General features: G+C 43.0%; 1 protein-coding gene across 2 annotated transcripts in view; it reads right to left on the bottom strand.

Moving 5' to 3' along the window:
- The window catches only part of chst11 (carbohydrate (chondroitin 4) sulfotransferase 11), a 101,759-nt gene extending 92,923 nt beyond the window's left edge, over window positions 1–8,836 (bottom strand). The window contains exon 1 of one of the 2 annotated variants that reach the window (XM_085386172.1): window positions 8,617–8,836. In XM_085386172.1, coding sequence (XP_085242298.1) covers window positions 8,617–8,734 — 118 coding nt within the window. In that variant the 5' untranslated portion in view covers window positions 8,735–8,836. The remainder of the gene's footprint in view (window positions 1–8,616) is intronic. The other variant, XM_085386173.1, reaches the window with a different exon arrangement.
- Between the last annotated feature and the right edge of the window lie 9,407 nt (window positions 8,837–18,243).

Genomic DNA, 18,243 nt, shown 5'->3' with positions numbered 1-18,243 from the left:
AAACTGCAGCAAGCTTGATGGGAATTCATGGCTCAGGTGCAAAGCTTTTGCTCTTGCTTGTCTCACTTGCACACAGGTGTTAGCATCAAAAACACACATGCTTTGCTCTAGACGTTTCCTAAAACAGACAAATCAGACAAGGCCAACATCCCCTCCTGAAACCAAAACTGCAAAGAGCAAGCATGAACCTGCACGCTGACCAGAATAAAAAGAAAAAAGCTGCAAATCAATAACAGTAGCTAGAAGACACGCACACAGCCAGATGATTTACACTGCTGGATGCATTTTTCTTTCTGTTTTTGTGTGAATAGAAAATTTGAGGGTGTCTCTCGGTTCTTCAAAAGTAAAGACTAATCGCCTTGTACACGCAGAAATACCAAATTGCAACTTGTAGCTCATGACAAACTCAGAAGCTCGGACTTGAGAGCGCATTTCTTTTCCCATTCCAGCCCGACAGTTTGAGCAATCTCACTGTTCTACTTTCCACCCTAAGATAACAATTAATGTCTTGTTAGGGTGGAAAAGATGTCATCTTAAAAATGCTGGTTTGATAAGGAGAACACAGAAACTGTCTTCATGGATCATGATGCCACAGTGATGACAAAACGTTCTTTTGTCTGTTTGAAGAAGGTGAAAAGAGGCACATTTTGGTCACAGATAAGAATTGGTTAGAAATATTCTCTGTTTTATAACATGTTAAATAATAAAACTATTAGACAAAAGCAGCCTTTGCAAAGGCATTCTTCTATTCTTCTCAGTTTGTTGCAAGTTTCTTAAAGAGGCTCTCCATTTTTTCAGATTACAAGGCCCCATAATTGAGGTCACTGACCCGAGTGACTCAGCCTCTTTACCACAGCTGACGCCACAGAGCAACCAAGGTGAGGAATTTTGAGTTTCCTGTAGACATTCTAGGATTTTGTTCTTTCTCGAGACAGAATCAGTTCACTCGTCCATCTCTGTTGTTATCATAGAGCTTTCTCTCTCCCACACAAACACACGAGGAACAAAACTAATAATGTTGAGATTTCTAATGAGGTCACTGAGGTCTGTCTCAGCGAGCAGCTGGCTGCTCCAGTGGCAGACGTGAAATGTGAGCACGCAACTTTGAAGCCTGGGTGCACAAGCAGGTTACCTCTCACAGGCTGAGCAAAGACAGTGCAGTGGGCGAGCAGGGCTGCAGCCTCACACACACACACTCCAGATATCCCAGACAAGAAGCCCACGAAGCAAACGGCCTTATTAGCCGTGCTGATTTCTGCAGCTACGATGCCTTTAAAGGCCCAGCAGCAACTCAGTGTGGTGACGCAGATGAGATCTGTCACAGGCACAATGAAGGCTGCAGGTGAATGCACCCAGAAAGGATTAAGGTGGAAGGCCAGAGGTTGTAGCTCTTGGCTGTCAGCAAGCTGAACTATACAACAACAAGAGCTGTGACAGTCTCCGTTCAGCAGGAAAGGCCTATGTTTCCCCGTCTGGCTGTCGCATTTGTGATCACAGAGATGCGTATTGCACCAATAATCTACCGTATACTTCTTAAAACCCTACACCGCCTTTTTTTGCTGCGTGAAATTCATGACTCCATATTTCAGGCAGGCAGGCAGGACTGTTCACCGTAGGCATCCTAAATAATTTGAGCGACATCCTAATGTGGGCTTTTCTATCATGCCAGTAGTCATTTTGTCAGATTAACTTTGCCTTTTTCCAAACTCTGGATATTTCATTTCAGTGTGGAAGAAAAGCCTTGAGAGCTTCCACCAAAGCTCTTAGAACTTTTGCCATTTTTTATCCAGCGTGTGATGAGAGGTTTGGCAAATGCACCAAGGAATTCAGCTGCTGTAGTGTGTAGAATACAAGCATGTGTATAATGACAGATCATGTAATCAGTATTAGGTCAGTATAGATAAATACTGCTGACAATTAGTGAGAGCCCCTAACATGGTATCCTGGATAAATCATTTAGAGACTGTGTGTCATGAGGCTAAATGCCAGAGTAAATGGAAGAAGCAGAGAGGCCGTGGTTCTGAGCATCATGAGCGTTATGAGCCATGCAAATAACACTCCTTAAACCTGAATAAAAGTACAGCATTAAATCAAAGTAACTACCTATACTTCCTTTGTATGGACCCAAAACAGTAATTATATGTTCCAGCAACAAAGACCATAACCGTTTTGATTGGTCTGCTTGGTTGTAATATGTGCTGTGAGGCTCTCATATCTGACTGCTCACACTGCCAATGCAATAGTCAGTATGGTCCTTATCTTCCATTTTGAAGCGCTAACGAGTGTGTCGAGTCAAACGTCTTTCCTGTGTTTCAGCTGAGACGATAGGCAGGATCAGTCCTGCTGGCAGAGCAAGGCTGACAAACAAGCACATGTGCATGAGTGCAAACCGTACTCACTATAAATCAAGTTTAATGGTACAGTAAAAAGACTTTATAAAAGACCTTCATGTGGGAGAATTTACATTTTTCAGGTTTGGGGACAACTTTATTTTATTCTTTATGTACCTTGAGAACAGAACCTTAGAACGACAGTCTTGTTCTCCCGATTCACTCGTAGATACAGACAGTTGTACCTAACAAAGAGTCGTCATGTCTGACACAGGTGCAAACAGCTTAACTTCACTCTGAGCATGAGAACTGCTAATGTTCTCCCTGCCGCCATGCTTTCTGCCTGTTTTGTCTAGGCTGGCAGTACGCGCCAAACAGAATCTCATTTGGCGTGCGCTCAACAAGCTGTTGAATACAGAGCTGCAGGCTAATGCCAGTGCACTGGCAGCATTACCGGGGCATCTCCTTCTACTGCAGAGATTATGAACTGCACTGGGAGCAGAAAAGACCACAGGTAAAACACCAGTCTCTGGAGAGCTGCAAAATGCTTCTTCACACTTCCATTCATGCCAAATGATTTTTCTTTTTGAGCGTAAACTTGACAGTTTTTGACATTTTGACACGGTGAACACACAAAAACCTTTTTGCCTCAGACTACACTTGAGCTCTTAAGCCTTATTCTGTAGAGATATTAGCAAAGACTACAGTGTGACACCACTGTAAACCCCCTACCCAGCTCACCACCACTCTACCCTCATCCCCCTTCCTTTGTCTCTTCTACAAGAGGTCGTGATCCTGCAAGCCCTGGAGGAGAGGTGAGAGTTTACACTGGGAGGCCCAGTGGGATTCCTAAACCAGCTAAACATGCCTGAACCACGGAGACGCTGCTTCCAACTTTATCGGAAGAACAATGACAGTGCTGGTGTGTGTGTTTGAAAGACAGGAATGTAAAGGAGTGAAAGGGAGGGGAAGGACAGAGGGCTTACAAAAGGGTGATTAAGTCATTTCAGAAAGAGGGATAAGATGGCAAAGATAGAGATAACGATAAATGTCATAAAGGAAGTCAGCAACAGTAAACACACATGCTAGTCAGCAGTACCCGTCTCAGCTGTGTAATCGTGCACAGACACACACTCCAGCATTTAAACTTGTACCAAGCTCCTGCACAAACACCCTGCTTTAAACGTGTCCTCTTTAATCACAGCATCCAGACCATGTCATTGCCATGACGACATCAAATATCCACTTTGTAATCTGTATATTTCTCTGTGTGTGTGTGCGTGTGTGTGTGTGTGCGTGTGCGCGTGTGTGTGTGTGTGTGTGTGTGTGCATGTGTGCGTGTGTGCGTGTGTGCGTGTGCGTGTGTGTGTGTGTGTGTGTGTGTGTTGAGCAGAAGCTGATGCAACATCTGTGGCGATTGGCACAACTCTTGGAGCATGATGCCGGGGTCCTTGAGAACAGTTTTATGGAGGCTCGGTTCAACTATTACAATCACTTCCTGCCCTGGAAGCTCCTTTAATGACACACAGACAAGAGGTCTCTCTCTGTACAGTGTTCCTGCAGCAGGTTACAGTTACGTAATTTTTAAATAAATCTTATGATTCTACCAGGATCTTCGCAAACAGGGCGTCTTAAGAAGACATTTTAAATGCATAAAGGGTCACAAAGTCTAGTTGAGACTGAAGTAACTGACTGGAAACTCTACATCCAGATCAACAGAATCAACCTTTCTGGGATTTACTAACCTGGATGATTGAGCGTGCATCAAGACGATTAAAGGGTCAGTTCACCCATATTAACAAAAATTTGACTCTCACTTGGAGCCAGGCAGTACAGCTCTGCTGCTACCCAGTACACCAGAGCTTTCACTTGAGTTTTCAACATGAGCATCTGTATCCAGAGTCAGTGTGCATGCACCTTTGCACAACACTGCAAACTACTTTTAATTTGACCTATAAAAGTTGGAGTTGCACAGAAAACTGGGCAATACAGCAATTATTTTACTATAATTTTTGTTTCTCACCATCATTATCTAAAACCTGAAAATCATGTGGAGTAATTGGTGTTTCAGCCCCTCGGTATCTCTTTCTATAGAGACATGCAGAATCAAGCCAAGGCTCTTTGAGCTTCTTCTGGCAGCACCAAACAGCCCAACATCTTATAAAGACTAGGGATGGGTATCCAGTGCCATTGTGGCACCGGTTCTGACATAAACGGTAGTAACCAGACCGAAAAGCAGCGCACATTTTGGTGCTTTATTTCGGTGCTTTTTTTTCCTGAGATGTCAGACACTTTGGATTCTAGCCAATCATTTTACCTTTGCGAGCGTAGTAGGCGGGCCCAGGTACGTACATTCTTTTAGAGCAGAGCTACAGATTAAAAATGTCCAAGGCGAAGCGGTCAAAGTCTGGCTGTACTTCACAGCAAAAGATGCAAACTCAGCAGCAACAAGTGCTTTAAGCTGATACTGTGATACTGTCAAAGGAGGTAACACCTCGAATCCGATGAAACACCTGGCGACGCATAGCGTTTTTTTTAAAAGCCGAGAAATGCGCCGTATTTGATAGCTTGCTGCGAGACCTCACACCGAGCACATCTACTGCGGGTGTGGTGCCTGTTATCAGACCTGGAGCAACATCCCCCAAGAACCCGAAGAGGAGAGTCCTGGCCCCTAGCCCTGCCAGTGTAGCAGAATGATGAGGATGATGATGCAGCAGCAGCCGTTCTTCTCTGCGTGAGTAGCTTCATGTTGTTCGTGTGTAATTTACGTTGAGTAGGCTAACCACGTTATTACATTAATGCATGTAAGGTGAACTAGCAAACATCATCATAGCTACATGCGGCTGCCTTCTTGTTTGATGGCAGATACTCCCTTCACCCTGGCCAAAAAGGCTAAAATGACCAAAGAAAAAGTGGAAAACAGCTAAACATGAGAGGTTTTTGGACAAAGTTTGTGTTTTTTCCATTGTTTAAGCACTGCTTCCAGCCAAGAGTGATACCATATATGCCCCATAGCTGCAGAAAAGATGAGATGAGATGATCCTTTATTTGTCAGTTGCAGGTCTTTTGCCCACAACCGAGATGACAGACCTTGCCGACCGTACATACAATACAGAGACAGGTCAATGTGATGTTAACTTGTTAACTTTTTTACAAAAAAACAGCTAAACATGAGAGGTTTTTGGACCAATTTTGTGTTTTCCATTCTTTAAGCACCGGTTCGAGCACCGTTTAAGCACCGTTTAAGCACCGTTTCAAAAGTACCGGTTTGGTACTGGTATCGGATAAAACCTAAACGATACCCATCCCTAATAAAGACATCATTTCATCATTTTATCATCATCATTGTCATAACTGTTGCATTATTTTTTGAGTAGAATTTAATCTTTGCATTTTATTCCATGTGTGACTCCTTCCTAACTATAAAGCTATGACCAACAACTGCTTTGCTTAATTTCAATTTGGATGAAAATAAGAAATCATCATAACTAAGCAGAGCTCAGTGTCACAGTAACCAGCAGACTAAAGTTGGACCAGTTTTATATACAACACATTTTTACACAGTCTCTGCTCTTTCTAAGAACAAAACTGCACTGTTAGAAAAAACATCTTAAAAAAACAGTAATATTCTGGCAGCTGGGGCGCCAAAATACTACCGTAAAATAACAGAAAATAACTTACTCATGAAAATACGGTTATTTCCAGTAATGAAAATACAATTTGTTGCCCTAATTTTACATGGAATTTTGCCTTTTTCAAGTGCTTTTAAACATTAAATTAGGAACATTTTAATGTGATTAAACAATGAAATTACCTATAAACAAGGTCAATGAATGCGGCAATATGAATAATAATACTTAAATGTACAGAAATATACAGTTAACAGTTGGTTTAAATAATAATGGATTGCATTCATATCGTGCTCTTTGAGACCCTCAAAGCGCTTTACAATTCCACTTTATAATTCTCCTCCGACCACCACCTGTAGGTGAAGCGTCTTGCCCAAGGACACAACGACCGAGTGCCCGAGCCGGGGATCGAACCGGCAACCTTCTGATTACAAGGCAAACTGCCAACTCTTGAGCCACGATCGCCCTAAATAACAAAAATAATTATTATTATTTGATGTAAAAAAAAGTTTATACGAATCATTTTATATATTTTTCCATAGCATCACATTTGAATTTAACAGTTCAATCTTTCAAATAACGGACAGATATTTGTGAAATTATGATGCATTTGTGAATTATTTTAACAATCTAAATATGCTCATGTACAGACAGATACATTTAAAAAACAAGGAAATTATGTTTTATTACATTTACAGTGCCCGAACCACCTCAGGAGCCAGCTGAGGTGGTTAGGCTGCTGCCCCCGCGACCCGGCCCCGGATAAAGCGGATGAAGATGGATGGATGGACATTTACTGTGATTTTACGTTAATTTACATTTGAAATGTGAAATCAGTCTATTGATGTAAATTTAATGATATTCTAGAAGAACAGTACAAAACTGTAAAACACACAGTAAAATACTTTTATATTAAGATTTGTTTTTACAGTGTGGTCAAGGGGTTGAAATAGAATTGTTGACAAATATTTAGTAGTATTTAGACATAATTATAGATCAGAAGTTATCACAGAGGCCTAAATAAAATGTATTTTCTCCTTCTAAGTAACGAAACTGGCATTTAGCCTTACTGGACTGGATGCGTTGCCACAACTGGTTATTGTGGATGACTTAATGTAAATGTTAAAAGAACTCTTTGTCGGTGTGAATGGTGCATGAAATTCGTTTGAAACAGTTGTGTGTCTAATGTGTTATGTCATATAGTCTGACTGCTGTGTTTACTTGTATTTGTGTTTTTTCCTTATGTTTAAAAATGTCACCTGGTGCCATCTTTGTCAGGTTATCCTTGAAAAAGACACTTTAAATCAGTGACAAAAGATATCAAACTCTCAAGGATAACAAGCCCAGTGACTTACTAATACACAGAACACGTGTATTGTGGTAATATTTCTGAGCAGATTAGAAATAGAAATGATGGTCCATCTATGGCAGCAGCACCTGCACTGGTGACTCACACAGTGGCAGTGTGTGTACAGAAAAAACAGCAGGTCAGTTCAGTTTCATATTCCCATGGATGATATTAGCCTTTCTCTGTTTATCTCATGTTTCATCGCAGCCCCATTACCCACACAGAGCAGCGATGTCTCCAAATCATTACCTGCGCACCGATCCACGTCTCTACACGATCTCACCAGTGGACATGGTGGCATTAAACCCCTGTAGATATTTTATATGTTTATTATAACCTTAAGTATCGTAGCCAGATCCAGTCAATCTGAAATGAGCCGCTGAGCCGCGCAGACACCGGGACTTTTCTGGGATTTAAATGTCTGGTGCTTCAGTTTATTAAGAGAAAGCAAATACTCCGAAAGTATGCTCTCCGTTCAGAGCTTTAGTAGACCTGTTGTGCAGCAGGTCGGCAGCCCTGAGCCTGAATAGTCGCTGCGCCTGTGCTTGACGCGCAGACTTGTGTGATTTCGGCGCACAGAGACGCTGCTGTACAGCCCTTCCATCCATCCAGACAGCGGAGATTTGGCAAAGCAATAGATCAGATTACATAATTTAACATAATTAGATGCAAATTCTATCACCGAGCCCCCGCTGAGATGGAGAGGAGCTCTTTTCTTGTGCAAGAAATTACTACCTGCTGGTCTCCAGACAGGACACGCGTCCTAAACGCTCCCCAGAGACAGTTCCGTTTTAGATATGGATTCCACATGAAAGTAACTCCTTGTTCTCCTGACAGCGAGAACCACTGGGGAGGGTTTGAGCATAATGCCACAGCCCACGCTGCGTGCCAGACCTAAGTGCTGCCCCGTACACCAGTTCCTATCGCCAAGCCGCGTTTGTGAAGACAAAAAGCCCCCCCACCGCTACTGCCACCATGCCACTTGTCAGCTGAAGGGAAGCGAGTGGCCAGCCCCAGGTTACTCACACATACACACAAACCAAGAAACACTTCAACCAAAAAAGAGCAGCTCAGCAAACGCCGGAACGCGCAACAAGGCGACCGGTCTCACGTGGAAGATCGATTTAAACCACCGTACTCACTCTGGTTGATTTACGCCTTTACATCGCGCAAGTATCAATTATTTATCGGGCGCATTACTGTACAGCCAGAACAAATCGATGTGTCGGCGCGCCAGGAGGTTACCAGGCAGGATGCAATTCATCAACACGCACTCACACACCCGAGAGAAAGAGCAGCGAGATCCTACCTGGTTGAAACATACTTTGGAAATAAAAGATGACCAGAATAAAGGATCCCAAACAAGTGGCAAATATCATCCGGCATATCCTGCTCATCCTCATCAGTTCGCTCAGAGTCTGTTTCATGGCGGGACGGAGAGGCTGGAGGATGCCGCGCGCTTTGTGCGGGAATGAAGGGCCGGTCTGTCGGAGGCTCCGGGGCTCTGGCGGTACTGATGAGGATTGTCCGCCGGTCAATGAGCTGAACACATCCAACATGGAGCGTACCACTTCTGGGCTAAAAGAGGGGTGGTTCGTCCTCGGAGCGAATGAGCGCGTCCACGTGTGCACTTGAATTTATGAGCATAATTCCAAGCTGCTGTTTGTTGTTATGGCGCCGTGTCTGTCGTGGCTGTATGACCAACACAAGGAAACTTTTAAAATAAGAACAAAGTATAAAAATATCACCAGTCTCAACAGAGATCGATATAGATTAAACGTTTGCAACATTGTGTATTGGGCCTATACCCCGATGGCGTGCTTTGGGTGTCAGTTCTTAACTGTCTGTATTAGTTAAATAGATGTATTGTGGGTTTAAAAAGTACAGTGCTTCCTTCCGAAATGCATAACATAAAATTAAGTCAACAGCATCTAGTCGTTTTAACTTCCTTTGAACATCCACAACGTCAGCTTACATTTGAGTCGACTATACTGCAGTGGTGCACCGTAACCAAGTACACTTTATTACAGTTCAGTATACTTTTCATTTTATGCTGCTTTTCACTTTGACGTCTGATTAGTGCAGAGGTAAGTGTTCTAACTCTGAACACTATAGTTTTGTTACTTTACAGCACATTAGGATTTTAAAACTTTAATAATATAAGGAATGAAATGAAACACAGAAAGCGAAGCCTCAAAAAAGTGAATCTAGTGCTATCGCCTATCATAGCACAAGGCTCTGACCCATCCAGGTCCACCAGAATAACAAGAATATTAGTTATTCTTCGGTCATGTCTAATTTTTAAATACAAGTTCATTGTCTTGCAGAAATCCATCAACATTGGTCCACCTTGGTTTGCAGTGAATATCTTTTACTTTTATTGCTACTCAAGTACATTTTGCTGACAAGATTTGCATACATTTAGTTAAAACAGGCTGCGAATGCAGGACCTACTTTATATTATAGTCCACTATTTTTACATTGTATTGCTACCTTTACTTAGCAGAAGATGTGAGTATTTCCTCCACTATTGCCGTTGGATGGCTAAAACTATAATGACTCAGAGGGAGAAGGACCAAATGAGTTAATGTCCAAAATAAAAATTATTTGGTTAAAACACGCAACTATCTTACGAAAACAGTGTGCCAAAGAAGCACAAGAGGAGCACACAGGAGCCTTTAAACAGTCCAAAAAATGCCAAACACGATGAGGAAAACATGACAAGAACAAGAGCAATGTGTGGAGTACATATGCCTGCGGGTGAATAAAGGATCAAATGTATAACTGTGAAACTGGGCAAACCAGTTATCGAGGTCTAAAAAGTTACCATCCAGACAGGAACCAGTGATAACAACACAAAATGTGAAACAGCTCGAACAAACATAACAAAAATCCAAAAACAGTCATTCAGCATTCAAAGTGTGTAGTTTGTTTTGTCACGTCTCAGCTGATTGATTTGTTTTTCTGACAGAGAACTAGAGGCACTGTAAATGATTGTTTTAGGCTTCAATGATCGAGTATTTCACAAAGCAAAGAAAAAAGATGGATCTGAGCACACAGATGTGCTTTTACTCTTCACTCTGCCCTCTTCATCATGTTACAGCAGCTTCATCCTGTGACCCTTTGGAGGTTCCTGGGCTCCATGGGCTGGAAACCATTGGACTAAACTACTGAGCTGTGTGCAGTGGAATTAGAGCTGGCTCCACCTTGAAGAGCTACAAAGCTAAACTACTGCTTATACACATGAATAGATCTGTATTAGCAATATAACGCTGTTTCATATATTAATGACATTAGCTGATAATATGAGGACTTGTGCTTCTCATGAAATCAACCAGTACAGCTTTTCAGTTTGTGACTTAAATGCAAGCAGAGCTGCTTCATTCACTTCATTCAGCTACAGTCCCACCTAGTGGAGTAAGAGCATACTGTAAGAAGGTCAGGCAAAACCTTTAAACCAAGTCCAAACCAAGAGGCCGGTGATAAATAGACTCCTACATGGCATCTCCACCTTGCTGTGAGACCTGCACAAAGTCATAGAAGCTGCTTTGCTTTGATCAAATTATGCTCTAATTGCATTTTCAAGCACACGCCAGAAAGAGGCAGTCCTGTGCACTTGTTCTAATGAGGGTATCTATCTTTTGCAGGCAGGTCTGTCACAGAGGCAGTCAGAAGGTGGTCAGGGGGATAGCAATAGAAAATCTGCATCTAATCACTCAGCATCAATGGTAAATGGACTGATTCTTATATAGTGCTTTTCTACTCTCCCGGAGTACTCAAAGCGCTCTATACAACCACTCATACCAGCACGTCTATACACAAGTGCAAACTAACCTGCATTCACATTCATCCACGCTCCGATGAACGCATCAGAGGGCAATTTGGGGTTAGTATCTTACCCAAGGATACTTGATATGCAGACTGGGGAAGCCAAGGACTGAACCACCGACTTTCCGATCAGTAGCTGATTTGCTCTACCACCTGAGCCACAGCCACCCCATCAATGATCATAGAGTGCAACAACATGGAGTGGATGTTTAACCTGTGCACTCGAGACAGGCTGCAACTCACCAAGATAATGAAAATGATGCCCTTGCACGGGACACGTCCATGCTGTGAGCTCACAGAGGTACTTTTTTAAAAAAATGTAATCGAAATGAAGAGTGCAGACCTGAGGTGATGAGGGATGAAAGAACTCTTCAGAGAGATACTTTATGTGCTTCACTCAATGACCTGCACCAAGATTCAGCCGTTGCTTTAAAGCAGATGTTGTGCTCTGTGATGCTGAGTTGGAATATAAGAGTAAAAATAGGGAACTCTAAAGGCTATAGCATTAGCTTCCACCAAGAATACCATTAATTTAGATAATTCCATAATCTTCCGTCTAGTTCATTACATGAAATTAAGTCTGTAAAACCCCCGAGGCTCGTACCAGGCAATAAAAACACAGAGTATAAGCCAGAGCTTTTACTCCATGTAAATGCAGCAAATCCCAGTCTTATCACTATGTTGCAGCCTTTAAAATATTCTACTAAATTTAAGCTTACAGAGGCTTTCAAAGGCAGAACCTTAGGGAGCATCTTATCTTCCCTGAAGCAACGAAGCAAAAAAAAATGCTTCAGTGGGACTTTATATTTTAAAGTTATACTCAAAGCAACCAGTTCATAAAAAAAAGCAAACAAACAGAAAAAAGGGGGGAGATATCATCACCCCCACCTGAGATTGGGTACCAAACCCCAAGTGCGATAGGAGAAGGATCGTTGAGTGCAAGAGGAACTGACCTGAAAAATAGGATCATGGCCAAGCTTGAAACCTGGACCCGGTTACCAAGATTACGTGAAGTACCCTCAGAACGTCTGCTAGATGATGTTAATGCAGCACTACGGGCAATACCTACAACCACGATTACCGACACTAACAAGCTGATCTACAATACGGCAGCAGTGATCAGTGAGATGCTTGGCTACAAGTTGAACAGCGACAAGGGGCAGTACCCTCCATGGAGAAGGAGGCTAGAGGGCAAGATCAAAGTAGCACGGAGGGAGGTTAGCCAACTATCGGAGTTGCAGAAAGGTGCGGCAAAGAAGGTGCATAAGAAATACAGCAAGCTGTCCATACCTGAGGCCTTGGAAACTGCCAAGCAAAGACTCACAGCCTTGGCCAGCCGCTTGAGGAGGTACACCAGAGAGATAGAAGGCAGGAGAATAAACCAGCTGTTCTCCACAGAACCAGCAAAGGTGTACTCTCAGTGGCAAGGGAACAATAAGAGAACAGCACCACCAAAGCTGAAGACGGAGCAATACTGGAAGAGCATACGGGTGAAGGACGCAACCCATAACGGCAATGCTCAGTGGCTAGTGGATCTGAGGGCAGACCACAGCGACCTCCCTGAACAGGGTCCAGTAACCATCACAGTGGCAGATATCCAAGAAAGGGTCTCCAGTATGAAGAGTTGGACAGCACCAAATCAAATCAAATCAAATCAAATCACTTTTATTGTCACATCACATGTGCAGGCACACTGGCACAGCACATGCGAGTGAAATTCTTGTGTGCGAGCCCCACAAGCAACAGAGATGTGCAAACACAACAACACAAACGAGCAAAATACAAGAATGGCCAACCTGAAACTAATAAATATATGTACAATATATAATAGTGTATGCATTTCTGGATGTGTATACTAAATATTTTCCTACGTGTGTGTGTGTGTGTGTGTGTGTGTGTGTGTGTGTGTGTGTGTGTGTGTGTGTGTGTGTGTGTGTATACACATTTTTACAAATTAAATAGTAAAAAAAATAAAAAATAAAAAATAATAATAATAATAATAATAATAAAATATATAAAATATACAGAGTTGAATATGTGCAAAACAGTGGCATTACTGTACAGTATGGAGTGCATAATGTTGAAGTTCCAGTAGTGAAGCTGAGGTTTCTATGACGTGTTCAGCAGTCTGATGGCCTGGTGGAAGAAGCTGTCTCTCAGTCTGCTGGTACGGGACCGGATGCTGCAGAACCTCCTTCCTGATGGAAGCAGTCTGAACAGTTTATGGCTGGGGTGACTGGAGTCCTTGATGATCCTCCCCGCTTTCCTCAGGCACCGCTTCCTGTAGATGTCTTGGAGGGAGGGAAGCTCACCTCCAATTATCCGTTCAGAGCACCGCACTACTCGCTGGAGAGCTTTGCAGTTGTAGGCGGTGCTGTTGCCATACCAGGTGGTGATGCATCCAGTGAGGATGCTCTCAATGGCACAGCGATAGAAGGTCCTGAGGATGCGGGGGCTCATGCCGAATCTTTTCAGTCTCCTGAGAAAGAAGAGGCGCTGCTGCGCCTTCTTCACTGTTTTGTTTGTGTGTACTGACCACGTAAGATCCTCAGCCAGATGTACACCAAGGAACCGGAAGCTGCTCACTCTCTCCACAGCAGCGCCGTTGATGGTGATGGGGGTGTGTACTTCTCTGCACCTCCGGAAGTCCACTATCAACTCCTTTGTCCTTGCGACGTTGAGGGTGAGATGGTTGTCTTGACACCAGTGGGTCAGGGCGCTGACCTCCTCCCTGTAAGCCGTCTCATCACCGTTGGTGATAAGACCCACCACTGTAGTGTCGTCCGCAAACTTCACAATGATGTTGGAGCTGTTAGTGGCTGTGCAGTCGTAGGTGTAGAGTGAGTACAGGAGAGGGCTCAGTACACACCCCTGTGGAGCACCAGTGTTCAGTGTGACGGGGGATGAGGTGATGCTGCCCAGTCTGACCACCTGGCGTCTGTCAGACAGGAAGCTAAGGATCCAGCTGCAGAGGGAGCTGCTCAGTCCTAGATCCTGCAGTTTCCTGTCCAGCTTCGAGGGAACGATGGTATTGAATGCTGAGCTGTAATCTACAAACAGCATCCTCACATACGTGTCTCTCTTCTCCAGGTGTGACAGGGCAGTGTGTAGTGTCAGGGCTATGGCATCATCAGTGGACCTGTTGTGGCGGTATGCAAACTGTAGAGGGTCCAGTGAGTCGGGTGGTGCAGAGCAGATGAAGTCCCTGACCAGCTTCTCGAAGCATTTGCTTACGATGGGGGTCAGGGCTACAGGTCGCCAGTCGTTCAATGAGGAGATGGTGGAGGATTTGGGTACAGGGACGATGGTGGCCATTTTGAAGCAGGCTGGGACTACAGACAGAGAGAGGGAACCAGGCCCCGACATGGTTCACGCCTACTGGCTAAAGAAGCTGACTGCACTCCACGAGCGTCTGGCAGCATAAATGAACCAGCTGCTAGTTAACGAGAGACACCCGGAATGGCTAACCGAAGGTCGGACAGTCCTGATCCTCAAGGACCCCCAGAAGGGACCGGTCCCCTCCAACTACCGACCAATAACCTGCCTCAGCACCACATGGAAGCTCCTGTCAGGCATCATATCGGCTAAGATGAACAGGCACATGGGTCAATACATGAGCGGGACACAGAAAGGGATGGGCAAGAATACCAGAGACGCAAAACACCAGCTACTGGTAGACAGAACAGTCAGCCGAGACTGCAAGACCAGACTGACCAACCTGTGCACTGCCTGGATTGATTACAAGAAGGCCTATGACTCAATGCCCCACAGCTGGATCCTGGAATGCCTAGAATTGTACAAGAGCAACAGGACCCTAAGAGCCTTCATCAGGAACTCAATGGGGATGTGGCGGACAACACTGGAGGCCAACTCCAAGCCCATAGCACAAGTTACCATCAAGTGCGGGATCTACCACGGAGATGCTCTGTCCCCACTGCTGTTCTGCATAGGCCTGAACCCCCTCAGTGAGATCATTAACAAGACTGGCTACGGATACCGACTACGGAACGGAGCAGTTGTCAGCCACCTCCTGTACATGGATGACATCAAGCTGTATGCCAAGAGTGAACTGGGTACTGGATTAGGACTGAGAAGCTCATTTTTAGGGTTTGGTGTCAAACCAGTGACCTAAAGAATTATTTAAAGACGTTTTTAATCTATGAATCTTAAAATATTGTGCATGGGTGTGTATTACAAATATGTAAGCACATTTTAACAAATATCATCAAACTGAGTAACTGAGTCTGTATAGAAATAGCCTCTGTGACTAATATATTACTTTTATGTACATTTTATTATTCAAGTGTTGTTGTTTCCAGCCTTGTGGTGACAAAGGGGCAGAAGATAAATCTCAGAGATCTCGAGGTGATTAATGGGTGAGAACATTAAGTTTGGGGACCTTATCTAATCCTTGCTCTTTGCTTTAGTGGACATTTTTGTTTTTGGGGACTTTTAAAAGGTTATTTGATGAAAAGTTTCTCAAAAGTTCTGATAAAATGCTAACAATTTTATGTCTGTCTTTTTGTACAGGATCAAACCCAAACCAGTCGATAATAATGCTGAATCTGAACAGCAGCCATTAACAAAAAAGGATCCATTCATCCATTTAACCACCGATTGCCTGAGACACAGCGGTGGTGGAAATACCCAGGTTTCCCCCGGGTATTCCCACCACCTCGCAGTCCAGAGACACCTGTTAGGTTACCTGATGATTCTAAGCTGGCCGTGGATGTTAAAAAGATAAAGTTCTTCAAGTATGCACAGCATTGTATGGGGGTTTGTGGTCCAAAGTGCTCTGAGTGGTCAGCAACAAGAGAACAACACTATATAAATCCAAGCCAGTATCTGAAATCCACTGTACACTGACCAAATAGCCTGAAATAGCAGACGCTGTACTTTTTACTACCAAGTTTCTATCATCAGAGGAAAGCGTCACACCCCTTCTTAATGTCTTTAAAGCAAGAAAGTGTAAAAATTGGTGATTGGGCAAACTCAGTGTTTCTAACAGTAAAATCACATGTCCCTCTTCACTCTGAGGCTAAATACATTTATTAGATTTTACAGTAGTTTTCTGATTTGACAGTATCGCAGTATGTCCTTCTGACCCAATATAAATCACCTTAATGTGACTGCTGATTTTATTTTAGGTTATATGAAGAAAACTGGATTGAATTGATTCTGGCTCGGGACCAGCACTCGCAGCGCACAAGCTTCTGACGCTCTAAGGCTGGATTGTGTCTCCTCCAGTTTTGAACAAGGGACTTTTTCACATACAAAGAAAATGTGCTAATCACTACACCATGCAGTCACTGTTGTAGTGCAGTACAGTACTCGAGTACTTGATTGCTCAGTTACTTTCCACCATTATTTGTTCTTTGCAGATATTAAACCTTGGATGTATTTAGGCCATAATTTGGGTTGATTACATGTCTGCTGTGTAAAATTCTCTAAAAAAACAGATAAACATCCCTCAAACTGTTAGAAGGACTATTTTTAGGATCTTAAGCAATTTTATTATAATATAACCTATAATTGATATTCTGTTTCTCTGTATTGTTGTAGGGTCTTTACCTTAAAATATAAAGTGCCTTGATGTGACTGTTGTGATTTGCTGCTATTAATAAAACTGAACTCTAATAAGTTAAAAAGAAATTACCATACCCTAAAAGACATCCAAAGTCTGCTCTACCTAAGAGACAAGGAGAGGCGTTGAAAGTTTTGATGATGTGTTGTTATACAGAAAATTATCATATTGTTATCGTCATATACCTCAGTGAGAGAACAGTGATAAAGGAAGTCCACTCCTCCACCAGTCGGATAGTTCAGATCTTATTCAGCCATTCAGCCTGGGAGGAGGCCAGGCTGCAGCAGGACGGTGACCGCCAGTCTGAGACCCGACAGGAAGTCAGCACGCTCCAATCCCTCAACAGACCCGCCCACCACCAGGGTTCGACCCGGGGAGTGAGGCTGGACTGGCGACAGAAGGAAAGGTATTTTAAGGTGATGGTCAATAGATTTTAGATGTTTTTTTCTGTAGAGATGTTAGTTGACCTCTCTGTCTCTGTATGCCAAGATACTGAGGTCTGCTGTCAGGTGGCTTTTTCTCACATCCATATCTGCACCTTAAACTATTGGGAATTGGAAATTGTGAAAGCAGCTTAGATTATAACAGAAGTTTTATATTTTAATAGAAATGACTAATATTGACAACCAGTGAGGTAATTGGCTTCCCAGCAATAAATAGTCAGCACATTAATGCTACAGACAATCTTTCTGTGCTGCAGTTCATCTAGTGGCCACTGGAGGGTGCTCCAAACATATTACCAGTGCATGGATGTAAATGCAAAAATCTCTCAAAACTCACTTTTCAAATATATATATTTTTCAACTTCACACACAATTCAATTCATTACTGTCAACAGATATTTGAAAGTATGAGAAATCTTATTAGGCACTGAGCATGTAATAATAACATTGTGACAAATGTCAGAAACCATCTGCTTGTTTGTTTTGTTGTTGTTGTTAAACAGCACATCATTTGTATTTACTGATGATTTCTCTGCAGTGATTCTATCAAAGATCGAATGTATTTTAACAGATGAGGTGCTGCAATCTCTCCATGAGCACTGAGGACAGTGACTCCACAGCTCTGCAGCGCCCTCTTCAGCTCTAAACTGCACCCAGGTGTGTCCCACTGAAATGAATCAAGAGTTGGATATTTGCATTTGGACTTACACATAGTTATACAAGAACTCAAGTGCTTGTATTTCATGTGAAGTTGGAATGTTTGCACGATTAACAAATCTAGTGCTTATCTATAATTGAATGACAAATGGGGTCAAATAATTCATTTTACCATTTAAAACCAAAACATATTCTGTTTCACAAACATTCCCTCTTGGTTAAACATCCAACCATATTTTGTAGAGTCTTGGCCTCTCCCAGCAGTGATGCCGCTTGTTCAAATTTCCTGATGCTGTCAATCCTGAAAAACAAAGCTCCCAATTTTAAAGGAAAGCCAAGGCAAGGAAAGGACAGGACTTAATATTTATCACCATAGCTCTGGTTCAAAAAACTGAACACTCGCCCCTGGTGCCTCTTGGAGTGG

Source organism: Rhamphochromis longiceps, linkage group LG17, assembly GCF_057381845.1.
Source record: "Rhamphochromis longiceps isolate RC_006_pf linkage group LG17, R_longiceps_female_GT1.1, whole genome shotgun sequence".
NCBI classification, from domain to species: Eukaryota; Metazoa; Chordata; class Actinopteri; order Cichliformes; family Cichlidae; genus Rhamphochromis; species Rhamphochromis longiceps.
Note: the sequence above shows the minus strand (reverse complement) of the source record. Positions and strands in the feature narration are given on the sequence as shown.